At 40.6% G+C, this 18,204-nt stretch overlaps 1 protein-coding gene across 2 annotated transcripts in view; it reads left to right on the forward strand.

Annotated features, from left to right (window-relative positions):
* BORCS5 (BLOC-1 related complex subunit 5) overlaps positions 1–18,204 on the forward strand; it is a 109,456-nt gene that overhangs the window by 14,780 nt on the left and 76,472 nt on the right. For both annotated transcript variants that reach the window (XM_069101500.1, XM_069101499.1), the window contains exon 2: positions 3,862–4,002. In XM_069101500.1, coding sequence (XP_068957601.1) covers positions 3,891–4,002 — 112 coding nt within the window. In that variant the 5' untranslated portion in view covers positions 3,862–3,890. The remainder of the gene's footprint in view (positions 1–3,861; positions 4,003–18,204) is intronic.

The raw sequence follows: 18,204 nt of genomic DNA on the forward strand, positions 1-18,204 counted from the left end.
TTATATTTCATAGCTCTTTACTTCTGCTTTAACTCCATTCTCTGAAGAAGAGATGATTCTTTTCCTCACCAAGACCAACCTCTCTACATGTACTTTTGATCCCGTCCCTTCTTATCCTTTCCAGCAGATTGCTATTATCCTTACTCCAAACTATTATCCTTACCTCCAATCCCCAATCTTTAATCTCTTTGTGGCTCTGCTGGTTCTTGGCTACTGCCTATAAATATACTTGAGTCTTTCAAACTAGAAAAATAAAAAAAAAACCCACCACACCCTCCTATATCATCCTGTATCACCCAGTATCATGTTATATTGTTTTCCTTTCCAAACCAAACTCTTAGGGAAAGCTGTTTAGGCCTGTAGCTTCTACTGTCTCTCTTCCCACAACACTTCTTAACCCTTTGCATTGTGGCTTCTGACCTTGTCATTCAACTGAAACTGTTCTCTCCAAAGTTATAATCTCACGACTTTTTCTCATTTCTCATTCTTTTCTACATTCGACAAGGTTGATTGATTACCTCCTCTGGATCAGGATTCTGCTCTCGCTTGGTTTTCCTCCTCTTTGTTTCAGTCTCCCTTTTCTACCTCTCTCAAGTCTCCTTTATTTCTCTCTTCCTCCTCCCCTTCTTCTCTCTTCACCTTTATTCCTTATGTGTCAGTTCCCGCTTTCTTTGTTGATTATCAGGTTCAGTTTTGTAAGATGTCTTACTTTGGAATCTAGCTTGTGTCTTTACTTTCTCCATTTCTTCTTCTAATTTCTTATGATTGAGGAGTCCCCTGGATTATTCATGTTGCTTTTCCTTCATACTCAAAAGTCTTTTTACTAGTTACTGGTGAAATTTCTTGTTATTGTGAAGCTTAACCATTACAAGCTTTGGTGTATTAAGCATAGGTTTCTTTGTGTTGGTGGTGATCTGTGAATTCAAGTGGTCAGTACTTTTTTGTTGTTTATTTAATTTATTTTTAAGGTTTCCTAGGTTATTTAAAGTGACTTTTTCCCTTGTGCAGTATTTCTGAGGTCTTATCAAATCAGCTTTAGTTATTGGCATATAATTCTTTTTGTTTGTTTTGAGGCTTTGAGATTAGAGGGGAAGTAAAGCTTTATTCAAATCAATAAGCTCTTATTAAATGTTTACTATGTTCCAGGCACTATGCAAGTGATAGTATAGGGATAGGGACAGACCAGTGACTTCGCTGATGCAAAAGTCTCCTGGTTGAGGAAGCTCCTACCAGTGCAAGTCAGAAACTTCTCTGTAGCTTATAGTCTTACAAAGTTGCCTGGAGCCCTGAGAAGTTGTGACTTGCCCATACAAAGACCAAAATGAAACAGCATCTACCCTCAAAGAGCCTGACATTTTCCTGGAGGACACTATACACACACATACACACACACATATATGTATGTGTATATATGTGTATGTATGTATATATTTCAATGTATTTCTTGTTGGGAGGCACCAACAGAGTGGGGGATGAGCAGAGGCCTTGTGTTGGAGCTTTGAGCTGAGCTTTGAATCAGTCAACAAGCTTTATTAAACAGCTACGATGTGCCAGACACTGTGTTGGAGATACAAAGACAAGAGTAAAACAGTTCCTACTCTCAAGGAGCTTATAATCAAATTGACTGTGTGGCAGGAACAGTAAACTTAACTGAATTGTATAGTGTGTCTATGTGTGTGTGATACATGTATGTCCACACACGTACCCATGAGACCACACATCAGTGCACATGTGTGTCATAATGCATATGCATGTGTACAATGTATTTCATGCACATATATGTTGTATTATATATGTGAATGTTTATGAATTATATGTATATGTGTGATAATATATATGTAAGTAATTATATACGTAAGTAATATATCATATGTATCTGTGTGTAGACATGGTTAATATAAATTATTTAGATGAGTATGATAAATTATTATTATTATTATTATTATTATTTTTGCTTTTTGGAGGGGGGAAGGCAGGGTAATTGAGGTTAAATGATTTGCTCAAGGTCACACAGCTAGTAAGTGTTAAGTGCCTGAGGCCAAATTTGAACTCAGGTCCTCCTGACTCCGGGGCTGGTGCTCTATTCACTGTACCACCTAGCCACCCCAGATAAATTATTTTTATACATTACATGTAATATGGCTGGAAAGGTAAGTTGGTGCCATGTAGTGAAGGGCCTAAAATACTATAATGGTAATGGAAATTTGAAAATCTTCCCTGCCCCTTAATAAGCCTAAGGGAATTTGAAGACCTTCCCTGCTTTGAAAATAAACTCTGCCCCCTAATAGGCTGAATGTAATCACATGGAGCCTGTGGTGGAAGTTTGATGAAGGGTAGAGCAGAGCCCACAGGAGGCTAGGAGTCAAAGCGGGGTTAGATGGTTGAAAGGAGAGGACACTTTTGAGACAGACAGATAGGCTTGTGAGTAAATATTGGTCTGGTGTTGGTTTATGGGAAAGCTAAAGGATGCTGTGACGCTCTGTGCTGTTGTGGTTTATTAATTTTTTTTTAAAGCAATTGGGGTTAAGTAACTTGCTCAAGGTTACACGGCCAGTTATTTCTAGGTGTGGTGCTAAGTATCTGAGCCCGGATTCGATCCCCCAGGTCATCCCGACACTGGGGCCAGTACTTTTACTCACTGAGCCACCTGGCCGCCCCTATTAACTTCTTTGCTACTGTGATGGAATCAGCTAACTGATTTTGGGATTTGGTTTTCTGATGTCTGAATAAATGTTTTTGCTTCTGTCTTCTATATGGAGAGTCTGTTATATTTTGTGATTGAGCACCATGCAGGTATATTTATCATGACTATTAGAGCTGTGAATATTGCATTGGTGCTACAAATACTAAACAGAAGTTTATATTTGATCCTAGAGAGGCACTAAAGAATCACTGTAACTTGTTGGGGAAATGAAATGGTCAGGCCTGTGTTTGTGGCACTAGCTCATCCCCTGCTGCCATATTCTGATGAACACTGAGGCAGCATTTCTGGTGCCTCCTGTTGTAGAGGTGCCTGAACGGGCTGCAATCATTTTTGTTTTTCTTTTTGGAGGGCAATTGGAGTTAAGTGATTTGCCCAAGGTCACATGGCTAGTTTTTGTGTTGTGTCTGAGGGTGGATTTGAACTCAGGTCCTCCTGACTCCAGGGCCGGTGCTCTATTCACTGCGCCACCTAGCCAACCCCTTGATCATTCTTTATCCCTTATCTTTCCATTATATAGCGTTGTTCCAAAATTGCCCTATTGGATAAAGGGCCTAAAGACTCTGGAGTCTTTTCCTGTCCCCAGCCTTCTAGAGCTCAGACAACTTTGGATAAACCACAGCTTTTATATCTTGGTTTCCTTACTGGCAAAATGAAAATAACAATCCATGCTCATGTTGGAGAGATGCTGTGAGAAAGCTAAAATAAAAACCAGATTACGGTGCTTTGAGCAATGAAGAATAAAAATGTTTTCATTATTACTGAGCTGAGGGTGGTAGTAACTAGTGCGATGTAGGAAAGAGCCTTGTCCTGGGAGTCAGGCAACCTGGATTTGAGTCCTGCTGCTAACCACCTTTGTGGCTTCAGGCTGGCAGATCCCTTAGTCCCTCTGAGGCTCTGTATACTCTCCTTATCACAGCATGGTGAGGCAGTTCATTTTGTGGATCTTTTACAGAAAGACTCAGAAAAATTAAGCAACTTACTGCCCTTCACCCATGAAGGTGAGGTGTTAGAAGTAGGACTCAGCCTCAAACCTTCTCATGTCAAGACCAATGTTTTTTCTGGTAAACTGTCTCCAGGATCCCTCCCATCTTTACAGCTCCATCTTTGGCACAGTGGCCTGCCTGCAGCATCTTAGCAATTTATCTTTGTTTTTTCAGTGACTCCTCCTACCAAGCAGAAAGCCAAGATGGATGACATTGTTGTAGTAGCCCAAGGAACCCAGGCCTCGAGGAGTATCAGCAGCGATCCAGATGTCATCAAATTACAGGAGATTCCAACCTTCCAGCCCCTTTTGAAAGGTAAGGGCTTTTGCTTCCTTTTGTGTTTCTGGAGAGGAAGCAAGGTGTAGGGGATGATGGAACACGGCCTTGAAGAGGGAAGGACCTGGTTTCAGTTGTGTGATCTTGAGCAAGGCATTTAGACTCTCTTTGACTCAGTCACCGCATTGCTGAGATGAGGGGGTTGGACTAGATGGCCTCTGGGGGCCCTTCTCAGGTTTTTCTGAGGAATTTCAACGCTGGAAGAGATCCCAGAGGCCATCTCATTCAGTTTGTATTTGACTGAAAATTCCCTCTACAGCATAGGTGACATCTGAGCTCGCTGGAATTAGAGCACGTTAGAGAAGGGAGCTCACTTTCCCCTCAAGGCAGCCTTTTGGCAGGTCTAAATGGTAACAAGTTTAAACATAAATCAAATTCAAAGTTAGCTCTTTGTAGCTTTTGCTCATTGCTCCCAGTTCTGCCTCCTGCGTCCACACAGACCAGCATAATGTGGGGGAAAGAGGAATAAGCTTAGCCCCGATTCCAACTCTGCAATCCTATGACCAGCGTTTGAATCTTGCCTTTGACACTGTAATGTTGGGCAAGTTAGTTATAATACTAACTGTAATAATAATAATTGCTAGCATTTATATGGTGCTTTAAGGTTTGCAAATTGCTTTATATTATCTCATTTGATCTTCACAACTGTGGGTGGCTATTATTATCCTTATTTTATCGATGAGGAAACTGAGGCAGATGGAGGTTAAGTGACTTGCCCAGGGTCACACAGGTAGTAAGTGTCTGAGGTAGGATTTGAACTCAGATCTTTGAGATTCCAGAGTCTGCGCTCTATTTTTTTTCTTTATTTTTTAATTTTATTATTATTTTTTAATGCTTTATTAACTTCTGATTTACATCATTTGTTTCCACCAGATTTTGAGTTACAAATTTTCTTCCCATTTTTCCTCTACCCACCACCCCAAAATAGCAGTCCCATGGATATCTCCTCCTCCAATCTGCTCTCTCCCATATTTTCTCCTATACCCCTTTTGACTTTTCCAGTGGATCTCTATGCCCCAGTTCCTGTATATCTTATTTCCCAATTACATGTATAATAGCATATGTATATTTGAATATTTGATTTTAAAACTTTCAATTCCAGATTCATTCCCTTCCTTCCTTGTCACCCACCCTTACTGGGAAGATAAGCGGTTCAGTATAGGTTGTACATGTGTGGCTAATGCAAAAAAATAACATAGTAGATATATTGTAAAAGACTGACTATATTCCCCTCCCTCCTATCCCACCTCTCTACTTTGATCCCATCCCTTTTCAAAAGTGGGTGCTTCCAACTTCCCTCCCCCCGCACCTGCCCTCTCTTCGATCATCTCCCCTCTCATCCCCATCCCCCCTATTCTCCTGGAGGGTGAAGATACCCTATTTAGTGTGTATTTCACTCCCGCCTCAAGCCAGATTCAATGGGAATAAGGTTGACCCATTCCCTTTTGCCTTCCTATTCTTCCCCTCCATTGTAACCATTTTCCCTTGCCTCTTCTGTATGAGATAGTTTACCCCAATCTGTCTCTCCCCATCTCCTCTCATTATATTCTTCTCACCTCTTAATTTCACCTTTTAAGTATCATCCCTTCCTGTTAAATTGGTCCTGTGCCCTCTATGTATACCTGTAAACATATATACACATATTTCTAATCCCTTCAGCTACTGAGAAAAGTTTCATAAGTTACAATTATTGTTTGTTCATGTAGGAATGTTAATAGTTCAACTTTGATAAGTTTCTTATGATTTCTTTTCCCTGTTTACCTTCTCATGCTTCTCTTGCTTCTTGTATCTGAATGTCAAATTTTCTATTCAACTCAGGTTTTTTCAGCAAGAAAGTCCTCTATTCCACTGAATGAGCATATTTTCCCCTGAAACATGGTACTCAGTTTTGCTGGGTAGGTGACTCTTGGTTTTAATCCCAGCTCCTTTGCCCTCCGGAATATCATATTCTAAGCCCTTCGATCCCTCAGTGTAGAAGCTGCCAGATCCTGGGTTATCCTGATTGTGTTTCTACAATATTCAAATTGTTTCTTCCTGGCTGCTTGTAATATTCTCTCCTTAATCTGGGAATTCCAGAACCTGGCTATAATATTCCTAGGAGTTTTCTTTTTGGGATCTTTTTCAGGAGGTGATCAGTGGATTCTTTCAACCTCTATTTTGCCATCTGGTTCTAAAACATCAGGGCAGTTTTCTTTGAGAACTTCCTGGAGCATGATTTCTAGGTTCTTACTTTGATCATGGCTTTCAGGTAGTCCAATAATTTTTAAATTATCTCTCCTGCATCTATTTTCCAGGTCAGTGGTTTTTCCCATGAGATATTTCACATTGTCTTCTATTCTTTCATTTGTTTGGATCTGTTTAACAGCATCTTGATTTCTCATAAAGTCATTAGCTTCCATTTGCTCCAATCTGACTCTGAAGCAATGATTCTCCTCATTGAGCTTCTGAGATTTCTTTTTCCATTTGGCAAATTTGGCTTTTTAAGGCATTCTTCTCCTCATTGCCTTTTTGAGCCTCCTTTGCCATTTGAGTCAGTCTATTTTTTTAAGGTATTATTTTCCTCAGTCAGGCTATTGACTCTCATTTCATAATTTTCTTGCATTGTTCTCATTTCTCTTCCCAATTTTTCCTCCACTTCTCTTATCTGCTTCTTAAGGTCCTCTATGGCCTGTAACCAGCTTGTATTTTCCTTTGAAGCTTTTGGTGCAGGAGTTCTGACTTCACTGTTTTCCTCCTGTTCCATGCTTTCCTCCTTTTTGTCCCCAAAATAGGAGTGCAATGTTGGAATCTTCTGTCTGCTTTGTTTCCTTTGCCTGGTCATTTTGCCACTCAATTACTTGACTTTTGGGCTTTTTGCCACAGTAGGACTCTGCCTCCAGGCAGGGCAGCTTTCGTCCCAAATGCTGGGGTTTTCTCAGCTGCTGGAGGTATTAGATGGGTGCCCTCTCTGAGGTCTCTACATGCTCTGGCAAGCTGGACACACACCCTGGGACTTCCACCCTAGACTGCAATCCAGATCCAAGCAGGTTAAAGCAAGAGTGATTACCCCTCAGACTGGTGCTTGGTCCCCCTACACTCTGCAGGCCAGGAGCTGAAGCTGCCCCACTGCTGCGCTGGCGTCTCAGCGACTTCTCGCCCCGGGGGGCAAAAGCCACGCACTCCCACTTACTGGTCCCAAAGTCCAGACTGCACTGGCCTCTCACTTTGTCCTTCGCATCTATGTGTTGATAAATCTGGAAACTGCCACTGCTGCTGCTGATCTGGAGTCCCTCTGGCCAGCGGCTGGTCAGGCCCACCCTGGGGCTAAAACCTCGGTGTGGGGCTGGGCTCGGCTCCCAGAGTGCTGCACTGGATTCCTGCCAGCCTGCCAGGCTGTCCTCAGCAGGAGGTTAGCTTCTCTGTGTCATTTTGTGGGTTCTGCAGCTCCAAAGTTTGTTTAGAGTCCCCTTTTTCCATGGATTGGGGAAGGTGGAAGCCAGAGGAAAGGTCGTGCTTCTACTCCGCCATCTTGGCTCCGCCCCCCCCCCCTATTGACTGTACTAATTACCTGCCTTTTAACCTCATTAGTTCTCACTTTCTTTATTTGTAAAATGTGGGGTTCAGACTAGATGCCTTCTTAGGTTCCTTCCAAATCTAGATATATGATCCTATTTTCTTCTTCCATAAGAAAGCATTTCATATAGTTAAAATTAGGTGTCATGTTCTCCACCCTCCTTCCCACCATCCCTGCCTCCTTTCCTCTTTTGTTCAAGGAAAACCTGACCCTTATATGGGATAATCACAGGGTTTACTTTCTGATCAGTTCTAAATTTACCTAACTATAATAAAATAAAACAAGAACTGGTTGTATGCCTGGGCTGAAAAAATCATCATTAATGGTTCCATGCTCATTTGAAAGGAAGTCTTCAGTGGAGTGTCCGCAGGGATCTGTCCTTGGCCCCATGCTCTTTAGCAGTTTTATCAATGACTAGGATAAGGGTGTAGATGGCATGCTTGTCAGATCTTCAGACAGCACAAAGCTGATTCTGTGGCTGCTAGGCAGAATACTGAAAGCTCTTCACAGGCGAAAACACTGGGCCAAATTGAATAAGATGATATTCAGTGGGGCTAAATGTAAAGGTTGGTTCCAAAAATCAGCTTCACCAGGATAAGGTGGGGAGGTGGCACTAAAGAGTCATTTGTCTGAAAAAGATTTGGGGTAAGTTTAGCAAACTACAAGCCAGGTAGGAGTCAACAATTTAATGGCCAAAAGAGCTCCTATAATCTTGGGCTGAACTAAGAGCAGCAAAACATGCAGAATGCAGGAGGGGATGAGGGTTGCGTTTTATTCTAAATGTGGTCATATTTAATAACCTGTAATGGTAATGTTATTTGAATTTGAAGACCCGTTTTTGTATTGGCAAATAAACAGGTACTTAGCCCTTAACTAATCAAGCCTCTGTTAAAGAAACAGAAGGTATGAACCCCTTTCCTGAAGTGACAGGAAGGGGTTAGCTGAAATAGGAAGTAGCTAATGTGTGTATGTAAGGAAAAGCCCCAGAGAGGCACAGTCAGAATTTCTTGGGACCAGCATCTGGAAGCAGAGCAGCTACAGAAGAGAAATGAGAATTGAGAACTGAGTCAGAATTTCCTGAGAATTTGTGGAGGCAGAGCTTTTTCTGAAGAGGAGCCCAGGAGGCTGAAGAGGAGGCCAGGAGCCCCGAAGGGCCCCTTCCCCTTCCTCCCCCCCAGGCTGGATAAGGTCATTCTGATTTTTTGAACGAGCTGCAGAAGACTGAGGAAGCATGACCAGGATGCTAAGACTTTGTCTGTTTGTGGCTTGGTTGAGCCTTGAATTCCTGGGAACAGAAATTGTGAAGGATTTGACATGGACTGGACCCTGTGAACTTCAGTGTGGAGCAGGACTTACCCAGAGAGTTGACAAGGAACTGGGAGCTGTTTGCCATTGAACCCAGGTGACAGTCTGGTGAATCCAGGTAGAATCTGGGACCATGAGTGGAAGGCCATGTGGGGCCCAAGTGGGGGCCATGAGTGGAAGACTTTGACTATTGTAGTTTGAGATGATTGTTCTTTGTTCAAAACTTTGTGGCCACTATGGTGGAAACTATGTGGCCATTTTAATGATAAGCTGTTGTGAATACTATATTGTGATTTTCTGTGATAAGTTGTAATATTGTGAATGCTGTTCCTTGATTTTCTGTGAATGTTTTGCTTTGATTTGTTATGGAATAGAGTGTTTACTATACTCTGTAATCAGAACTTTGAAAGCTGTTCACAGCAGTCATCCTCTGGAAAGCTGCTGGTGCACGGCATTACATGACCCACATGGAGAAGGAGGAGAATGTGCAGAAGAATAGTCCAACTTCCAGTCTTTTTACTGTTGTGAGCTTGGGCAAGTCGCTTAATTTCTGTGATCCTCAGTTTTCTTATTTGTAAAATGAAGCATTTGGATTAGATGGCCTCTGAGTTTTAGCTCTAGATCTGTGATTTTATGGTTCATTCAACCAGCTTTCCTCCTCTCTCAATTTTGTTTCTTTGTTGCATCCTTCCCTCAGTTGTTCACTGTCTTGGTTGTTCTACATTGTGGTCTGATTTATTCCATTGGTTAGAGCATTAATGGGTTCAGTCCCTTTGGCAAAAAAGAACAGGTCTTTATGAGGAAATCTGAGTGCCACAGAATTGACGGTTTCAAATTGTGGTACTGGAGATTTTTGAGAGTCCTTTGGACAGCAAGGAGATCAAATCAGTTAATAGTTTAAAAAAATTAATTCAGATTATTCACTGGAAGGTCAAATACTGAAGCTGAATCTTAAATACATTGGCCACATGATGAGAAGATGGGGCTTGTTGGAAAAGACCCTGATTTTGTGATAGATTGAAAGGGAAAGGAAAAGGGGACAGCAGAGGATGAAACTGTTGGATATCATGGAAACAAAGAACGCGAACTTGGACAGACTTCAAGAGATAGTGGAGGATTGAAAGGCCTGGTCTGATGTGGTCCATGGGGTCACAAAGAGTGAACAGGACAGAATAACTAAACAACAAATGTAACCAAACATGACCTTTCCCCCTCAGGCACATATTGCACTTTGTTTTGCACCTCTGTGGTGTACTGATGTGTTATTATTTTTTATTGTAGCTCTCTTTATGTAATATCCTGCTACTCAGTTGTAAACTTTCTGAAGGCAGGGAGCTTATCTAAATTTTGTATGTTTCCCATCATGCACATAGATTGCTTTGTAAACAGTAGCATGTAATAAATGTTGAATTGTTGAATGAAATTGGGCCCATAGACTACATTTATAGTTCTACAGATTAGCTCACTGCTTTCTAATGACATAAGTTGGAATCTTGGAGCCACCATTCACTGCCTGAGTGAGTCTGAGCAAAATCACTTAACTTCTTCATGCCTCTGTTTCATCCTCTGTAAATTGAAGAGTTGGACTAGAAGACTTCGAAGGTCTCTTGGGACTCTAAATCTGGTTGTTTTGTTCTCTTCCATTAGCTAGAATGACTGAAACTTTACTATATGAGGTTTCCTTTGTAGTGAGTTGAAAAGTTGAAAAGGAAGTTGAAAGCTCTAAAAAACGTTGAGCTCTGAATAAATAAAAAACCAATAAACATCCTGGAGAGCATAAATACAAAAACATAGATCACCTTATAAAAGATGTAGGGTGATTCCTCTTTTGTATGTAAAAATTTGATTGTTTAAAGAGACAAAACTCTTTTTTGTTAAATTAATAAAATGAGAGTATGAAGAAATAATTTTCAAGAACACAAGAGTGAGAATGAATACTTTTGCGAACTGATTAAGGACTGGAGCTGCAGAATGTATTATGACTCCTTGGCTCATTTGCCTTTGTTTTAAGAGGACAAGACTCACAAAATGAAAAATCATGTCGCTGTTTGGAAACTAAAGGGTAATTAAATATGCATTGTTGATTTCATAGGGGATTTAGTTATTTGTTACTTGATAAGTGAAAGGTGAGTGGCTGATAAAACTGATTTCATCCACTAAAATAGGTAGAGTCTGCTGGCAGACGATGAGGGTGGAAGAGATTGGAGAATGTGGCAGGAGACAAAGATTTAATAGTGTCCCCCAGACATTGTATTAGCTATTTGGTGAAAGCAGCTAGAGGAGCAATGAACTAACAGGGTTTCAGCTGCTAGTTCCTAATTGACTGAACAAAGATTAAAACTCATTAGAAGATGGTTTCCACTGAGATCTGATTGGTAGGTGTGAAATTCTGGTTGGATTTGCTTGCCAAAGAGTTGACCTGAGCTATTGCTCACAGTTTAATTGGATGATACAATGTTGTGGTTAGTGAGGAGCCAGCTGGGCTACAGAGGGTACAGTCCAATGGTCTACAGCATTTTGACTTATGAGGAATTGCTGGCAAACTCAGTACTATAATACGTTTCTAATTCCAGAGAATGATTGCAAGTTGAAAGAACTTGTAAATGCTTTATTGGGCTCCAGAAGAGGGCTTGACTGTTTGGAGGATGGAGAGGACCTCCTTAGAAGGAGCTTTGTTTGGTTCAGATGTTACTGAGTAGACTAAAGTCATCAGAGTCTACAGTTCAGAATTGTGAGTTACCCCAAGCACATGGGTTTTGTAGCTTCATATGCCTCTGTCAGGTTTCTATAACCATGTGTCCACTTTACTCAAGAGATGAATTGGTGGTAGTGTGATACATGTTTATATGTGGATTGTATTTTTTTTGTTTTTGCTTTAATATTTAAGTACCTATGATATTATTATTCCTTGTTCTTTTTGGACAAGTAAATGGTTTTGGTTAAGATGTAATAGTGCCAATATTGTGGTTGTCTGGTTTCTGTTAATGGAAGTGTACCAGCGAGGACTCAAAAGATAACCTCTAAGAGTCTGAAAGAATTTGAGTGTAACCCAGCGGTGGTTTTTAGATCTGTAGCTGAGAGCAGGCTGGAGTGATGGAGCCAGCCCAGAAAGGTGGTAGGTGTGATCCCTGCCCACAGATGTTTTATACTTGGAATGCATGCCTTCCTCCTCATTGCTTAGAATCCTTAACTTCCTTTGAGGGTCAACTTCAAGTGCTACATCCTCTGGGAAGACTTTCACGATCCCCCAGTTTTTTTTTTTTCCAAAATTTATTTATTTTTAGTTTTCAACATTCATTTCCACAAGATTTTGAGTGCCAGATTTTCTCCCCTTCTCTCCCCAGCCTCCTACCCCAAGACAGCAAGCATACTGATTACCCCTTCCTCCAGTCTACCCTCTCTTCTATCCCCTCCTATCCTGCTCCCTTACCTCCTTACCCCTTACTTTCTTGTAGAGTATAATAGTAATGTAATTTGATCCCTTTGTATTGGCAAATCTAACAGGTACTTAGCACCTAGTTTGAAATTAATTAGATCAAGCCTCTGTTAAGAAACAAAAGGTATGAGCCCCTATTGCTGATGTAATAGGAAGGGGCAGAACAGGGAGGAGCTAATAGGTATATAAGGAGAATCCCTAGCTGGAATTCCAGATTTTCTTGGAACCAGGTTCTGGAGGCTGAGGAAGAGAGGCCCAGGCTGGAGAGGATGATTTCTATTTTGAGAACCTGGATGAAGTGATTTTGATTCTGGGAACCAGCTGAAACGTCTGCTGAAGACTTCTGAGGGCCAGCTGGAGCTGCCAAAGACTTCTGAGGGCCAGCCAGAGCTGCCAGAGGAAGCATGACTGTGGTGTCTGTTTGTGGCTTTGAGTTCCAGATTCTCTCCCTTCTTTCTTCTTCACCCACCCCATTTGAGAAGATAAGCAATTCAATATAGGTTATACATGTGTTGTACTGCAAAACATTTCCATGGTAGTCATATTGTGAAAGACTAAGTATATTTCCCTCCATCTTATCCCACCCCCCCATTTATTCTGTTTTCTCCTTTGACTCTGTCCCTTTTCAAAAGTGTTTGCTTTTAATTACCCCCTCTCCCAATCTGCCCTCCCTTCTGTCATCCTCCTCTCTTATCCTCTTCCCCCCTACTTTCCTGTAGGGTAAAATACCCAATTGAGTGTGTATGTTGTTCCCTCCTTAAGTCATCCAGTGAGAGTAAAGTTGACTTATTCCCTTTCACCTCCCTGCTCTTTCTTTAAATTTTTTTTTTCTTTTTGGAGGGCATTTGGGGTTAGGTGACTTGCCCAAGGTCACATGGCTAGTTTTTGCGTTAAGTGTCTGAGACTGTATTTGAACTGAAGTCCTCCTGACTTCAGGGACAGTGCTCTATTCACTGCACCACCTAGATGCTCCCCATCTCCCTGCTCTTTCCCTCCATTGTAATAGCTTTCTTGTGCTTCTTTTATGTGAGGTAATTTACCCTATTCTATCTCTCCCTTTCTCTTTCTCCCAATATATTCCTCTCTCACCTCTTAATTTTATTTTTTTGATGTCATCCCTTCATATTCAGCTCACCCTGTGCCTGTATACACATACACACATATACACACACAGACATATATATATATATATATATATATATGAGGTTTTACTTTCTTCTCTTATTTTTTAAAGTTAATTTAAAAGTGATTTAGTTATTCAAGAAGCTTCAGTGGTTCCTTGTTTCCCCTAGGATAAGATAAAAGTTGCCCTGACCATGTCACATACCCTCCCCCCAATTCAGTCAACTCCAGTGGCTCCCTATTACCTCCAGAATCACATATACAATCCTTTGTTTTATAAAGCCCTTCATAATCTGGACACTTCTTACTTTTCCTTTCTTATACCTTACTCCATTCTATGCCTTCTTTGATCCCGTGACACTGACCTCACTACTCCTCGAATATGACCATCTCCCAGTTCCCTGACATTTCTACTATCCGACCCCCATGCCCAGAATGTTCTCCTTCCTCCTTTCTGCCTCCTGACTTCCGTGACTTCTTCAGGTCCCAGCTTAACTTCCATCTTCTATAAGAAGGCTTTTCCAACCCTTCTTAATCTTAGTGCCTTCCCTCTGAGATGATCTCTGTTTTTCCCATGGGTAGAATGTCTTTGAACATAGTTGTTTGTGGTGTGCCTGCCTCCATTAGACTGTGAGCTCTTTCAGAGAAGGGACTATTTTTTCCCTTTTCTTTGTATCCCCAATCCTTAACACAGTTTTGGAACATAGGAGAGACTTGCTCACTTGCCTTGACATTTAAAACCTTCTATAATCTCTCTCCAATCTACCTTTCCTCAGTGATGTCATATTATTTGAACACTCTCCATTGTACAGCCTAATTGCAGTTCCCATAAGTGAAATTCCATCACCCGTGGCTGCAACATTCTTCCTTTTCACCTGTAGCTTGGCATTCATAGCTTATTATTAATGTCATAGTTTATTTCAAGGCTCAGCTCAAATGCTACTTCTTAAAAGAAACCTTTCCTGATTCTTCCAGTTGTTAGTGCTGCTTGCCAGAATTACTTGTATTTGTTTTATATTCATTAACCTCTTTACAGGTTGTACCTTACCCCTCTATCCCTGCCTCCCAATAGAATATGAGCTCCTTTGAGATGGGAACTGTTGAATTTTTATCTTTTTATTCTCAATTCCTTGCACTTAGCAAGCTCTTGGTAATTGCCTATTTAATTGGATTGAACTGATTTTGAATTATAATGTGCCTCCGTGTCTCATATTAATATTCTAATAGTAGTATACTAGACTTCAGTGTTATTCTGAAGGGCCTTCAACAATAAACCTCTTTATGATATGGAAGCTTAAGATCTTAGTATTTTTTTCCATTTTAAAATTTATTAAGCACTTCTGTGGGCAAAGCATTGTGATAAAAAGACAAAATGCACATCAGTTTTTATGATCAGGAGAATGGAAGGGGGTGAGGATCCAACTTGCACAGAGACACAGAACACTGAGGAGGTATTGTCATAACTAAGCTCTGAAGGAAGCTAAGAATTCCTTTGGAAAATTGTAATACATTATCAGCTCTCAGTTTTCTACATTTATAGCAGAGAACAATGATAGAGTTGATCCCAAGTATCAAATAACCCAAGAACTTTAAAGAATGATTTTGCTATTTATTATGCTTTTTCCCAGCAGATCTGTTTTTTTCTTTAACTGTTATTTAGGTTGGTTTACATTTGCTGAAAATACATTGACTAATGGTAGGAAAGGCCACCCAGAAACTTGCTTAGTGGTAAAGGGCAACCAGCCTAAGATTTAAAAAGAAACAGTGAACCCACAAAACTTATAGTCAGTGTGGTGTAGTGGAAACAACTCTGGGTTTGGCATCAGGAGATCTGGGTTTTAGTTTTGGCTTTGTCACTGACAGTCTGTGTCATTCTGAGCAAATCAACTCACCTCTTTGTCACTCAGTTTCTTTATCTGTAAAATGGAGTTAGTAATATCTGCCTTCTCTGGCTTACAGGGTGGTCAGGAGGATCAAAACAAGGCAGCTTATGTGAAAGTATTTTGAAATGTGTTATATGAATACCATATTACACACTTCATATACAATCTGGCCAAGCCAGCCCCCATGCTGTTCCTTCTGCATAGGCCTGCTCCACAATGTTGGAATGCATCTGTCTCACCTCTGCCTCTTAGAATTATTAAATCTTAGGGGTGGCCAGGTGGTGCAGTGAGTAAGAACACTGGCCCCAGAGTTGGGATGACCTGGGATCAAATCCAGGCTAAGATACTTAGCACCATACCCAGAAAAACTGGCTGTGTAACCTTGAGCAAGTTACTTAACCCCAATTGCTTAAAAAAAAAAAAGAGAATTATTAAATCTTGAAAACTCAGCTTGGCCACTACCTATTAACATGAGACTTTCCTGAGTCCCCCTCAGTTGCTAGTGCCTCTACCTTGAAATTATCTTGTATATATTGTGTATCCGTTTATGTATCATTTCTCCTGATAGATTACAAGATCTTTTTGCTTTTGTATTCCCAGGATCTAGCACAGTTCCTGGTACATAGTAGGTGCTTAATATTTGTTTGTTGCTTAATTAACTATAAACGTACAATGGTGTTAAAAACCCACTTATGTAAAATAGGGTTGTTTTTTAAATAGTTACCACTGATTGAGTAAGGACCAACCCCACCCCCTCCAGCAAAATACATAGTGATATAAGGGAATAGAAAAATAAGGACCAAATGTAAGAATAGACCAATTAAAATGGAAAAATGGGATGTGTATACCCTTTGATCCAGCAATACCACTACTAGTTCTGTATCCCAAAGAGATCATAAAAAAGGGGAAAGGACCTATATGTGCAAAAATATTTATAGCAGCCCCCTCCCCCCCATTTTTTTTGCTTTTTGGAGGGGTAATTGGGGTTAAATGACTTGCCCAAGGTCACACAGCTGGTAAGTACTAAGTGTCTGAGACTGGATTTGAACTCAGGTCCTCCTGACTCCAGGGCCAGTGCTCTATTCGCTGTGCCACCTAGCCGCCCCTATAGCAGCCCTTTTTGTGAGGGGATGCACGTCAGTTGGAGAATGTCTGAACAAGCTGTGGTATATGAATGTAATGGAATACTATTGTGCAATAAGAAATGATGATGAAAGGTAGATTTCAGAAAATCCTGGAAAGATTTGTATGTACTGATGCAAAGTGAAATGAGCAGAACCAGGATAACATTAAACGCAGTATCAGCAACATTGTATGATAATCAGCTATGAATGACTCAGCTTTTCTCAGCAGCAGAATGATCTAAGACAAGTATAAAGGACTCATGAAGGTAAATGCTATCTATATCCAGATAAAGAACTGAGGGACTTTGAATGCAGATAGAAGTATATTTTTTCCACTTACTTTATTCTTTCATATGTTTTTCCCCCTTTTGATCTGTTTATTATACAACTGTGACTAATATGGAAATATTTTTTACTACATCAAACTGCCTACCATTTTCAGAAGACAGGAAGGGAAGGTGGGAGAAAAATTTGGAATTCAAAATCTTGTAAAAATGAATGCTAATTGCTTGACATGTAAGTGGGGAAAACTAAAGTACTGTTAGACTTAGAGAAAAGTACATGGGAGCCTTTCACATCTGGTGGTTTAGTGAAGCAAGGATTTGAAGGTAAGCGGAAAGAGCACAGGTTTGGAGCCTTTCAGTCCCAGCTTTTGCAGTCTTACTTAGGCAAGTGACTTCACTGCTCTGTGCCTCGGTTTCCTTATCTGTAAAATAAGAGTTGAGCTAAAAGGAATTCTATAGTGTCTTCCAGTCTTATGTCCTATTCTCATAGCCTCCTACTGAGGGAAAACTTCAAGGAATAGATAGAATTTCTAGAGACTATTAAAGATGGGAAGGGAGGGTCCTTTGTGAAATTTGGTAATTGGACCTTTCAAGAATAAGAAGAAATCTTATCCTTATTTAAATTTTGGCAGCGTATGTGGAGTTGAAAGTGGAGAAAATTTGATGTAGGGTATGTTGGGGAGAATGACATTCTAGCAGAACAGTTATGTTGAAGGGGAAAAGGAAAGATTAGAGATCATAGGGACTCTGAGACTCTGCATTAGCCTTACAGTACTAAATCTTGTCGATATGAGGAATTATAATTGGAAGGAATGGTAGCTCACCTTTACATAGCATTTTGAGGTTTTTAAAAGCTCTTTCATTAATTTAATTAATTCTGTAATGTAGCTAGTATCAGCGTTAATTTTCTAATGTTATAGATGAGGAAACTGAGGCTTATTGAATTTCAAGTGAGAAAATGATGACATAATTTGTAAAAGCATGAAAGGAGAAAAACATTAGCAATAACACATAATACATTGCAGAACAGTGGTAATAGAAAGAAAAGGAAGATGGTCAGATAACATGGTGAGAGAAATTAAGGAGAGCCTGCATATACTATTAGTGTCTTTGAAATATCAGGAATCCAGCCCTCAGCAAGTTAACTGTCTCTTTTGTGGTGAATATATAGGAGGACATGGACTAGAGTCACAAAGAATGGTCAGGTGTGGGTGCCTTGAGATCTGCATCGTCAGAGGAAGTGTCCATATTGATGAGCTTACGAATCAATATGAACAGATCTCTCTATATTTAAGTTCTGTAGAAAGGCGCTAAGTGCTGTGGTAGATAGAGAACCAGCCTCAAAGTCAGGATGATCTAGGCTTAAAGCCGGGCCATTGAGAGGGGCGCAGGGACCCTGGACAAGTAAGTCACTGTTCCTGCAGTGCCTCTGGCCACTCTCTAAGCCTGTACATGCAGATCAGGTGTTTATTCA

The sequence above is a fragment of the Petaurus breviceps genome, unplaced genomic scaffold, assembly GCF_028583685.1.
Source record: "Petaurus breviceps papuanus isolate PSGF00001 unplaced genomic scaffold, PetGlider_PUasm1.0 470, whole genome shotgun sequence".
NCBI lineage: Eukaryota > Metazoa > Chordata > Mammalia > Diprotodontia > Petauridae > Petaurus > Petaurus breviceps.